This window comes from Cyrtonyx montezumae, unplaced genomic scaffold, assembly GCF_038088225.1.
Source record: "Cyrtonyx montezumae isolate F1298 unplaced genomic scaffold, pur_monq_1.0 scaffold_9, whole genome shotgun sequence".
Lineage (NCBI taxonomy): Eukaryota > Metazoa > Chordata > Aves > Galliformes > Odontophoridae > Cyrtonyx > Cyrtonyx montezumae.
Genome location: NW_027072100.1, coordinates 9451413 through 9463390, shown reverse-complemented (window position 1 = coordinate 9463390; position 11978 = coordinate 9451413). Strand labels below are relative to the sequence as shown.

Here is an 11978-nt window from a genome sequence, read left to right as displayed (position 1 = left end):
CGGAGGGAAGGTCCTTAAAAAGCACAGGGAAGGGAGTAGCACAAGGCATCAGCAATTGCAGCAGACTCATTAAGCCACTAAGGAGCTAAAGAGCTGCATCAAGGGAAGGCCAGGTCGGGTATCAGTGCACTCCAGCAGGCTCCCCATGGCAGTTTTTACCCAGCTTTTAACAGTTATTTGTGCGAAAAAAAAAGGGAAAAAGCTGCTGTCTTTCAGGCAGCTCTGCTGGGAAGAGGAGTAGATGCTCAATGGAAGTGCTGGAACCATTTTTGTGTCGAGTTTGTCTGTTCTGCATTTGCAGATTTCAACCGTGTTGCTATTATGCTTGAGTGCTTTTCTTATTAAACAAGACGAGGCAAGCACAGTCAAAATGTCCTGTTTTGGTTGAATCAGCAAGGAGGAGTTTCAGTGCTCACTCTCCACAAATAATCCCATTCTCCCAGGCAGCTCTCTCCTGTGAAATGAAAGTGCAGACATCTACAGTATTACCCCGTTAGCATGGAGTCTGCTGTTATCCTGTTAATGAAGCGAGCTGAGATAATCACCTTAATGCATAAATACATCTCTGATGCTGATTCACTTTCTTCCTATTTGAGTCTCATTTACCAGGGCATTCTCTTTTTTTCCCCACTGTAGTCTTGTTGTGTCTGGAAGGATGGCTTCCCCCCATCCCCCATAAGAAATTTCCTCTCTAATGTGGTTAACCCTTCTTGTTTTGCAGCCATATACAGGACCAAATCTTGGATCGAGGGCCAAGGAATGCAATTTTGTTCGATCTGCAGCCTTGGAGGTCACACATCCTAAAACCTCAGCTGACACTGTATAGGCCACTTGTATATGAAGAGACACACACTATTAGAAGATAACATGTCTTATCCTGAGGTGGGTGATAGAAACAACCTCTCACCAGTGTCTTCCTGGACCTTGCCATATTGGTTACAACCAGTGAAGCAGCCTGCATGGCTGGGTATAATCCAAATCAGGTGTGTCATGCTCAGGAAGATTATGTTAGGGAACAGGGACCTCTCTACTGCACAGATGGTGAGTCAGATATGTGGCAACCTTGTGATGACACTCTGTGGTCACAATATCAACTAGCCTTTGGTAACACTTTCTTCCAGGTTCCCATGATTTTTTCCCAAGTCTGGCAGATGACAGCAGGACATCTGGTGTCGGCCAGGCTTCATGCAGGACACTCAGCAAGGGCACAAAGACCACATGTGCCAGCTGGGGATGGCCATGTCCCCACACTGCTGCTCCTAACACCGAGCTGTGCCCTGGGGACCCCCGTCCTGTCCCATTCCAAGAAAAAATTCCTCCTGATTTGCAACCTAACCCTCCCCTGGAGGGACCCAAAGCCATCAGCTCTCGTCCTGTAGCTGCTACCTGGGCACAGAGGCCAAGCCCCACCTCGCTCCAAATTCCCTGCAGGATCTGTAGGGCACAATGAGGTCTCCAGTAAGGACTGGGAGGTGTGCCCGCAGGCTGTGCAAAGGGAAAAAGTGGAAAAAAGAGTGTCTCGGTCTGTATTTAAATCTGGCGCACGCTTAGGCCATGTCTGTAGTTGCAGGGCGCAGTCCCTATTTACACCTGGCCTGCACTTCAGCCGGGCTGCTATCCGCACTCTGCTGACCCTACCAGCCTGCCGCCCTCATCCCTACTTACACCCGCTCTGCACGCAGGCCTGCTCCCTTCAGCCACAACCCCCAGCTCTGGCGCGACGACCTATTCTCCAAGGCCCCGTATGTACACCCCATATACCCACTCAGCCCCCGCCCTATACACCCTCCCCCGCCAGTCCTCAGTGGTACCGCCCAGGCCGCCCCCTCCCCCATAGCACTCAGCGGTGCGCTCCCCTTCCTCACCCCCCCTCCCCTTCCCGGCGCGGTGGTGCGTGCCGCGCATGCGCAGTGCGCGGCCTGCGCTCGGCGGGGCAGTGTTTACAGCTGCGGAGCGCAGCGGGACGGCCGGGCCTGGAGGGAGCGGGCAGAGCCGGGCCGTGCTGCCGCCCAGGTACGGCTCAGCCGGGCGAGGACCCTCGTGCAGTGCGTGATGTCAAAGCGAGGGCTGCCCCGGAAGGCGAAGAGCTGCGTTGTGTGCGTTGTTCTGAGCGCTGGTTGCGTTGGAACGGACGGCTTTGTTTTTGGGGTTGCGTTTCAGGCGTCTGAGCGCAGATTCTGGCGTCGGGGTGGGGAGGAGGAGGATGAAGATGAGGATGAGGGCGGCAGCTTGCCGGTGGATGGCTGTGGTGCTGGAGGGCGGCTTGGTGCCTGTGTTGTGATTTGCTCGTGCTTTGCTCCATCACTAAGTGCCTCGCAGGGCGTGCGGGAGCAGCCGTTGCTCGGAAAGCTGAGCTGAAAGCGGGTCAGACCAGTTGTCCCACTGGGATTGCACGCATCGGCAGCCATTTGTTTGGGATCCAAAGTGCGGTGCTGTTAAAAGGCTTTATTTCTATGCTTGGAATCTGTATTTGTCTAACAAAGACCGCTTAAGTGAAAAAGAGAAACAAGCACGTATGCTTAATGCACTAAACAACAAAAAAAAAAGGGAAGAGAATTAACCATCAGGGAAGAGCATTTCAGTGCAGAGTGGTCCAGAGTGTGTAGTGCCCAGAGACAGACCCGACCCTCCGAGTGTGGCTGCAGTGTGTATGGAAGAAGAGAAGGAGGGATTACATAGGCTGATGGAGCCCCTGAAGTCTTAAATTTGTTGTGACATCGATACAGTTCTTTGTGTAGAGAAACTGAAGGGGTTCCTATAGAAATGAAAGAGGTGTCTTTTATTTTTTTCACTGCAAGTCTTACCAGTGGTCTGAAATGGGGTTGGTGTGTTTCAGACTGTGTTAAAAGAGTGTATTAAAATTTGGCTCCGATTCCCTGCACAAGTATGTCTTATTTTCTGTCTCTCTGTGGGTGATCAGGCTGGTATGTTATTTGGATAACTGGAGCTTTCTTGGGCCCTTGCAGGTTTTTTGTTTCCTCTGAAAATGAAAGTGTGTGATTTTCACTTTGCTGAATGTAACAAACCCCAACAATTTAGCTGTAGGCAGATCTTCTGATCCCTGGAATGAATTCTAAAGCTGCTGCTTCTGTGGTTATTGTGAGCAGAGTAAATAAATGCATTTAAAAAAAGAAGTTGTGTTTTCTGAAGAGGGTTGCCTTTTTTTCCTTTTTCTTTTTTTAAGATGGGGGCAGGGGAAAGAAGGCTAGAATAATTTGGAGTAATCAGTTCAATGTCCTTTTCCCACCTCCCCCATGTTTTCCTCTTTAGAACCTACTGATATTTTACATCCTGAAGTATGCAGTCACACACGGTCTCTTGCATAGCCAAGGAGACTGCTCACTTCTCTTTACCCACACCTCAGGGTCTGAGTTTACTGCTGGTGATCATAGTGAAATCAGAAGCATTTGTAATTCTTAAATCTGTGCTGCTGGAGTGTTCTCAGATTGGGGGTTAGCTCACTTGAGACTTAGGAGGACCTAAGAAATTCCATTGGCTTCAGTGAAAACTCTCTCTGAGGTTGCAGTCATGGTCCTTCACTGGTGATGCCCTGAGTTCTGACCTTGAGCTGTGTGAAAGTGTATTTGTGAAGGAAAGCAAGCTGTACCTATATTTAGGCCAGAGATTGTGACCTCTGCAAACACCCACTCCTCATGTTTTCTTTCAGCGTGCAGCTTGTGGTTTTCTGATTCTCTCAGCCTGTTTCTTAATTTCCTCTTGATGCATTAGAAATAGACTGCATATGGCAGGAGTTCTGGCTGACAGACTTAACTTATTGCTTGGATTTGCAATGAAGAATGACCTATGAGCATAGCAGCTAGAGTAATCCCCTGTTTAAAGGGTTCAGTGAAACAGCTGACATGCTGGTACTATGTCCAGTATTGTTTGAAAGCAAACATCTAAGTTACTGTTCTAGTTTTCCTTACTGGTGTCAGGTACTAGATGCCCAGTCTCATCTTATCTTCTTCATGGCTTGATTGGCTGGGGTGGTGTGGGTGTTTGACCTTAGGTACGTACGGATCTCTCACAAAGAATATGCAGCAGCATAGCTCAGCTCAGATGCATTCTCTGTACCTCACCTCTTTATTCTTCTTCAGTTTTAGTGCTTACACAAAGGTTGAAGATGGGAGGTGCAGTGAGTGCAGGAGAAGACAACGATGAGTTAATTGATAACCTGAAGGAAGCACAGTATATCCGGACAGAGCTGGTGGAGCAGGCGTTCCGTGCCATTGATCGAGCAGACTACTACTTGGAAGAGTTCAAAGACAATGCCTACAAGGACTTGGCGTGGAAGCATGGAAATATTCATCTTTCAGCACCCTGCATTTACTCTGAGGTGATGGAAGCTTTGGATCTGCAGCCAGGGCTGTCATTTTTGAATCTTGGCAGTGGCACTGGCTATCTGAGTTCTATGGTTGGACTCATCTTGGGTAAATAACTTTTCAATCATGCTAACTATTTTCATTTGGTTATTTTTGTTGTTGTTTTTTTTTTTTTAAGAAAGCTTTGAGATTAGGAAAGAAGCATTCCTCAAGTAATGAAATGATATCTAGCAAAGTAAAGACTGTATTGATTCATCTGGCCAATTGATCAGGATTTCATGCAGCCATCTTTCTGGAGCTGGATGGTGTCCAGATTTCTGTGGCAAGTTGGAGCAGGTGACAGTGCAGTTATACAGGTGATTCTCATGGATTCCTGCAGAACTGGGCACAATCTTTAGTTTATTGCTGCTTAAGCAAGAGCCTAGCTCAAGAATTCAGGAGCAGGAATGCTGTGTTGTTTTAACTAGGTTCGAGCATGCCCAGAGAAACCTCTGACTATAGCTGCTCAGTGCCTTGTTGGTTTTTTTTTTCATGCTATCCTGTCTAGACTATAACATGTCCATAACATTTAAGCTGCTGGAATGTTTCTTGTCAGGATAGAGCCCCACTCCTACATCCCAAGGCCTTCTATGGCATCATGTTTGTGGTTTTCTGCTAGGTTTGTTAGATTACTTTGGATGCCAGTGTGTTACTCTAGTAGTTGTTTAAATCTTCCTCTGGGAAAAGTTATCAATCAGTTATGAATAAAATTCATGAGTGGTGAATAGCATCTGTATCTTCCTAATTTATTGTTGTTATTATTTGAGGTACAAATTTCTTTGATGAGGAGCTTTTTAGCTTATTGAGAAGAGGGTATAAAACAGTGAAAAGATTTCAGAGGGATTTATTAAAATATGTGCTCTATTGTTCTACTCTTTGAGAGTTTTCCCTATGTGATCAGCTTTAGAGCAACAGTATTTCTTTACTGTGAGTGTTTCCCTTCTGCAGTAGACTTTCCTGCATAGTTAAGCCCAAAGATTCAAAGTGGATGGTGCACAGCACCTTTATTCACTGCCAGAAGTGTAGGGTTGTACTTCCCACTGTATTAATAAGATACCTGACTCTACACAAACACTGGCTGCCTCTCAGGGAGTAATCTGATATGGGAAGTAACCAAAACTGTGGTCAACTCTGCTGGATTTTGTGTTGCTGCCTGTTAGCATTACCTGTTGCCTGTTCTTTTAAATTTTCAGGTCCTTTTGGTGTTAACCATGGTGTGGAGCTTCATTCTGATGTGATTGAATATGCAAAGCAGAAATTGGACTTCTTCATCAAAACAAGTGACAGCTTTGACAAGTAAGAGTTTTGAATGGCCACTTAGTTCCATCCTTTGTGCTTGGCTTCAGCCGTGGCAGCTCTGGATTCAGGGTAATCTGAGGATTCTGGCTCCTTAGGCTTGTTGAGCTGCAGTGTGTGACCTCCTAAGCTCATATGTGTTGTGGGGGAGTTTTAGAAATTGTTGTAGTGTTCCTGATGGCAGTTCTGATGTGGCAGAGCTTGGGAGAAGCTGAGAACAGTTACTTATTTTACCATGCAATTACAGATAACAACTTGGAAACTGCAATTGGCAGTGATAATTATGCTTGTGATCTGTGAGTTATCAGAAGAAAATGAACTGATTTTGGTAGTGACCTTATATGTTTAGTCTCAAAAGAAGAAAAATGATATTTAAAACAAGAAGGTATTTTTATAATGATGAAGTTAGTACTAGAGCTGCTTGGGAGTTGATTTACGTTCTCCCTTACAACATCTACTCTGCTGCTGTCAAAATTAATAACTTTCTAGCAGGATAACTGTTGCCAAAAGCAACCTCAGCAGTAAAAGTTGTAGCTGTCTCATTTTTGGATCTGTCTCACAGTTCCTTCAAATATTGAAGGAAAGCATCTCTGGCTACCTGAAAGTCATGATCCTGTTGTGGGAGGAATTGAAGTCTTCAGTGATGGAATTCAGACTAGTCAGTTCTGTGCTGTTACTGCAGCACTGGAAAGCTGCTGATAAGAGCCATCTCTTCTTGATGTTGGCAGCAGACTGAAATTGTTCTGCCTGGGAAGTGCTCACACACAGATGACTCCCTGCTTCCCAGAGCCACACTGCTGCTGTTTGAACAGGAGTTTTAGGGAAGGCTTTTCCTCTCTTTCTGGGCAGATAGTCATAAAGCTTAAGTCAGCTGAATTCAGAAGTCACCATGACTAGAAAGCTGGCATTGCTGGGAGGAATGGCTGCTGGGTTAATAGACTGTTAGAGCACCACGTGTAGGGACTGTTAGCCAGCTGCTGTGATATCTAGAGTGACTGCCAGAGACAAGAGCTTGAAGTATGTAGGAATAAGTAGGTACTATATTGAGGTACTGGTAGAAGAATGTGTATAGCTCTAAAATGTAGGCCTTAAAGCTTTACATAGCTTTTAGAGCATGTAAGAAAAACAAAAGCATTGTAGAGTTACTCAACTTGATTCTAAACTAAATAAAAAATGCAACAGACAAAAATTGTATTTCGTGAAGAGTGAAATCATGGCTCTTTGGAAGTGAATAGCAAAACTCCCATTGTCTTCAGTACGTGTTTCTGAAGCATCAGAGTTCCCCTGAGCACCTGAAAAAGTATTTAAGAGCTTCTGAAAATGTTGGAGGAACCTGGTGCAGCAGTTTCAGGACTCTACGTGTAGAACTACAGGTCTAATGCTTATATTTGGATATTGTAACTGAAAGAGCAGTAGGTAACTTATAACTTCAAGACTACCTAATTTTATGCAAATCGGGTATGAAATTATGCATTGATACCCTTCAGAAATGTTCATCTGAGAGTTCTCACCTCGCTGCTTTTGTGGTTTTGAAACTTCAGCTGTGGTTTGTTTTGATCATCTCTAGAATACAAAGGCTTGGGAGGAGGAACACCATGGAATATTTCTCAAGTACTTTTCATTCTCCTCATTCTTTCAGAACCACAGAAGGAATTCATTTGATAGATTTTAATATTCTTGTGTGATATGCATTTTCTTGTTTTTTAGATTTGAATTTTGTGAGCCATCTTTTGTTACTGGAAACTGTTTAGAGATTTCCCCGGACTGCACTCAGTATGACCGTGTTTACTGTGGTGCAGGAGTTCAGAAGGAGCATGAGGACTACATGAAGAACCTCTTGAAAGTTGGGGGAATTCTTGTCATGCCCCTTGAAGAGAAGGTTGTGTACCTTTCTACCTGTTTTTCAGTTATTTTTAATTCTGGTTTCAGCGTAGCCAATAACTCTTCCTTTGGTTTGCACTTCTGTTCAGCAGTGATCTGGCAAATTGGAGGGAGCATAAAGTGTGCTGGTTTTCATTCAGAATTGAAGCAGTGCTCTGCCTGCTTTGTAGTGTTTAAATTCGACCATAATATTCATAGTGAGTGCTGATCTTCTGTTGTTAGTTGCAACTTTATTTCCATGCTGCAGGAAAGTGTAAGAGGGCTTTGTTCAAGTTATATAACCTAGCATTGTGCTTATGACAAAGTACAAAATTGCTTTTAGAAGGTTTTGTGCTCTGACTGGCTTATGAATGAGCTTATAAGGTGTCCCTATTTACAAGTGCTGATGGCTTTTAGTAAAGAGTGGGTAACTGCTCAGTCTGCAAACTCAAGATTGTAATTCAGATGATCAATTTTGGTGTAAAGTTGGGTTTACTTAATAAACTTGGATAGTCCAGGTGTAGGTATCTGGTGTTCTACTTCTTGTAAGGTAGCTGGTCTTAACAGTGCAGAACTTGTTAAAATGCATTAGTGGAAGATTTAACAGAAATCCAATGTGTTGTGGACTTCCTTCAAGAGTGGGTGTTTGTCAGAGACTGATGCTTTTTCTCACTGGTTGGATGTAGCTGTTCTGATTCAGAACTGGGGAAGAACTGGAAAGCAAACTGCCAGTGCACATATTCTCTTGCATTGGGCAGGGCTACCTGGGGCTAATTCCATCAGGAGGCTTGAATTTTCTAGAGGGAAAAAAAAGCAATTCCTGTTATTACCTACCATTCTGCTGTTGCAGCTTCTAGTACTGTAGCCACTGGTAGAGGCAGAGGAGTTGTTGGTTTGTTTTCTGTTTAGAAATCTTAGTGTATTTCACGCTAAGGACAATGATCTCCTTGTTTTGCTTTAGCTAACTAAGATAACTCGTACTGGTCCTTCTGCCTGGGAAACCAAGAAGATTCTTGCTGTTTCTTTTGCACCTTTGATTCAGCCCAACCATGCTGATTCAGGAAAATCAAGGCTTGTTCACTTGCGTGAGTACAAACATTTTTGGCTATGGGGGGGATTTTGTCTTCTATTTGATTGTAATATTTAATATTTCTTCCTTAGTCGTGACATTGCTATGCATTTTTCCATAAACATTACTCCAGCTGGTTTCCTTCTTGGAACAGTTGTCCATTTAAGACTCTTGGTTTGGAACTCAGTCCGTCTTTGATCCTAGCAGCAGGCAGACTCAGAATTTCTTAGTCTAAAATCTAAATATGAATTTTCTGTTAAGAAATTATACCCAAGCTTTATGGAGTGATTGGTCATTATTTTTGCCTGTTCGGACATCAGTTTCAACCCCAGATCACCTTTTTCCACAGTTTGTGGGTACTGTGCTGTGGTGATGGAGAACACACAAATGGTACCTGTGAACAAATGTTATCCTACCCAAAGCAAGTCAGAATTATCCTCAGCCTGGAATGCTCGAGGGATCTAAATTGTGCCATTTTTGGGTAGCTGCTCCAAGTGCAGTTGTATGCCATGGCCCCAATCTTCAGATTAAGACTTTGGTGTAAAGCGGCCTCTTAAGAACATGCAAAGACAAAGATACTCATAAAGAGATTAGTCAGGCTTTGTTCTTATTCTGGAAAGGTGTCTTTGTGTGACAAAAAGCAGCTCAATAAGCAATCTGTACAGTACCATAAAGTCCCCTGAGTCTGCATTTAAGTGTGCTTTGTATGGTGCCTTTGTAGGCAGATCTGCATTGATGCTATATGAGTTGTACTGTGAATTTACATACTGGCAGCAAATATTCATAGAAGAATGAAGTCTTCCAAACCCTTAATGTGGGAGGGTTTTTTTTAAACACAGTAAGTTATTGTATGTTTCTAAAATTACTTTTACCAAGTGGTTTCCAGCCAGTCTTCACCCGCTAAGTCTGAAACAGTTTTTGATGAGCATAAATAGTACTCATGTTTTATAAATGAAGAACTTGGCAAAGCTGAAATAATTTCACAATAGGCAAATCATTTGTGGAAGAATTGAATAGACTTCAGGTCTAGATATTATACAGCAGGAAAATATCTGGGTTATTAAATAGTCACAGCATCAGTAACTAAGTCTGCATTCTTATAATCTGTAAGATGTGCATCTTAAAATAATAGTGAGGACTTGACATCAAAATGTGAAACTCTCCTTTCATCCTGTTTTTTTCTGTCTGGTTAATGAGAGAAATGCATAATTAAATTTAGTTTGGAAAGTTACACTACAGTTTACCGGAGTTGACAGGAATTGAATAGAGCTGTTTTTGTAATCGCAGCAGGGAATTCAAGTGGCCTGATTTAATCTGAGCAAATGCAGCTTTTCCTGGGAGTGCTCTTGGGCTGAGTTCCTCCGTATCTGTTCACGATTTTCGTTTTGTTTTAGCCCCTGTGGCAGTTCGTAGCCTCCAGGATCTGGCTCGCATAGCCATCCGAGGAACCATTAAGAAAATTATCCATCAAGAAACAATGAGCAAAAATGGGAACGGCCTGAAGAACCCCCCTCGGTTCAAACGAAGACGTGTGCGTCGCCGTCGCATGGAGACTATTGTGTTCTTGGACAAAGAGGTCTTTGCTAGTCGGATCTCCAACCCATCAGATGATAACAACAACTGTGAGGAGACTGAGGATGAGAGACGGGAAGAGGAAGAAACGAAACCCTCTGAACTAAAGCCAGATCCCCCTGTAAACTTCCTGAGAGAAAAAGTCTTGAGTCTGCCTTTGCCTGATCCCTTGAAATATTACCTGCTTTATTACAGGGAAAAGTAATTTCCTTCTAGAGTATGGGAAGTAGGCAGAAAATTAAATACTACTTAGGGCTTGACAAATGTGTACCACTTGCTTGCCTGCTAATACGACCACCCAAGGCAGTAGGCTGATTGGGGAATGTGGCTGCTGTATACTTAAACATTATAGCTTTTTTTTTGTTTCCTCTTTCTTCTTGGTTGTTTGCTATAGTTTTATTCTACAGCAGGGGTTCCTTAGGTAGCAAGTTGGTGAAGTGCTTGACTGCTTACTGAAAGGAGGATTTAATTCCCCAAAACTAACTGCACGGAGATGGCTGCTCTACTGAATTGCAGTTTGTAGATGTTCTTACATTCTTAAGCAGTTCCCCAAAGACCTTTGCTGTCTGTGCTCTTTCCCACTCTACCTGCCATGTGTTTACCATGGTGTGTATTCAATGGAGGATGAAGATGATTAGTAAAAACTGACCTGGCAAATCTTTTTCTTCCAGAAACGTGAAAAAGCACAACTTTTACAGAAAAGAAGTTTTGGTGTTACTCTTGAGTCATCCAGAATTTGAATGCAGAAGGAAGGCATCAGCTCCCCTTTGATTGGTCTCAGCTTTGCTTTTAAATTACAATACTGATTGACAGAACATTGGTTTTCTTGATGGGAAACACCTGTTTTAGAGTGCCACATGTGAAGTTTTGTTTTGTTTTTTTTGTAAAGCAGTGGGGTCAGGTGAGGAGTAGTGAAGCTGATGAACTTTGAGAGGATGCTCAAGCATTCAAAGTTGTGACTGTTCTCTCCAGAAATGTTTACAGAGTAATCCTGAATGGGGATGAGGGCAGGGAGGAGATGGGCAGCAAGAGCTGGTGAATACTGGCTGTGAAGGCAGAACCTGCAGGTTTTATAGTTGTGTGAGAGCTAAAATCTGTTAGACTGGAGTGGAGTGCAGAGCTCTGGCCTGGACAGAGTGGTTTATATCCTGGGAAATGAGCCTAAGAGTTCTGTGGAGGAATGTGGAAACTCTGGAACACCAAATTGATGCAGTTTTAACTTAGGTGTTCCTGTGTGCACCCCTGTCAAAGCAGGGTGGTTGGGATACAGCTTGTGTACATGTAGTCCATGTGCAGTAAGTGGAATGAGGTTGTCTTGGTAGTTTATTTTATTACTGCAACAAAGAGATAGATGCTTTAACAGACTTGCATTGAGGGACAGAAGAACAATGCAGTTTTATGGGTGTGGACTTTTTAACTTTTATTCTCAAGTCTTCCTGCAACGCTGATGGGAGGAGATACCACATGTGGAAGGGGAAGTTGATTTGCTTCAGCCTGTTTGAAAGATCTGCATAGACCAGCATAGTTTGGAAAGAAACCCTTGAGCTTATACTGATGTGTACTCCTGTAGCTGAGGGTAAAAACAAAGAGTGACAGCAGAAAAACCCCTTAGTAAATGATGAAGTTAAGAAAGATGTTACCCCATCAGAAGCACTTAATGTTGGTATCACTTTGATATCTATTTTAAGCTGCCTTCTCAGTTCCTGAGAAGTAATGAATAAGATTCTCTTGCCAAAAAAAAAAAATGCTGGATATTCATTTAGTCCTGTTATGTTGCACAACATCATAAGTAGAGTTTCAAAGTTCTCTGCAGCTTGAAA

At 43.4% G+C, this 11978-nt stretch overlaps 1 protein-coding gene across 1 annotated transcript; it reads left to right on the top strand.

The window, feature by feature from the left end:
• The first annotated feature begins 1929 nt into the window (after positions 1-1929).
• On the top strand, positions 1930-11978 carry PCMTD2 (protein-L-isoaspartate (D-aspartate) O-methyltransferase domain containing 2). The gene is made up of 6 exons (XM_065754620.1): positions 1930-2013; positions 4098-4430; positions 5555-5657; positions 7365-7536; positions 8479-8602; positions 9981-11978. Exons 2-6 carry the CDS (start codon positions 4124-4126, stop codon positions 10361-10363), a joined length of 1089 nt encoding a protein of 362 aa, XP_065610692.1. The 5' UTR covers positions 1930-2013; positions 4098-4123; the 3' UTR covers positions 10364-11978.

Coding starts and splice junctions, on each gene's coding strand:
- PCMTD2 (XM_065754620.1), top strand. CDS start 4,124: ATGGGAGGTGCAGTGAGTGCAGGAGAAGACAACGATGAGTTAATTGAT. Junction 4,431..5,554: donor TATGGTTGGACTCATCTTGG/GTAAATAACTTT, acceptor TTAAATTTTCAG/GTCCTTTTGGTGTTAACCAT. Junction 8,603..9,980: donor ATCAAGGCTTGTTCACTTGC/GTGAGTACAAAC, acceptor GTTTTGTTTTAG/CCCCTGTGGCAGTTCGTAGC.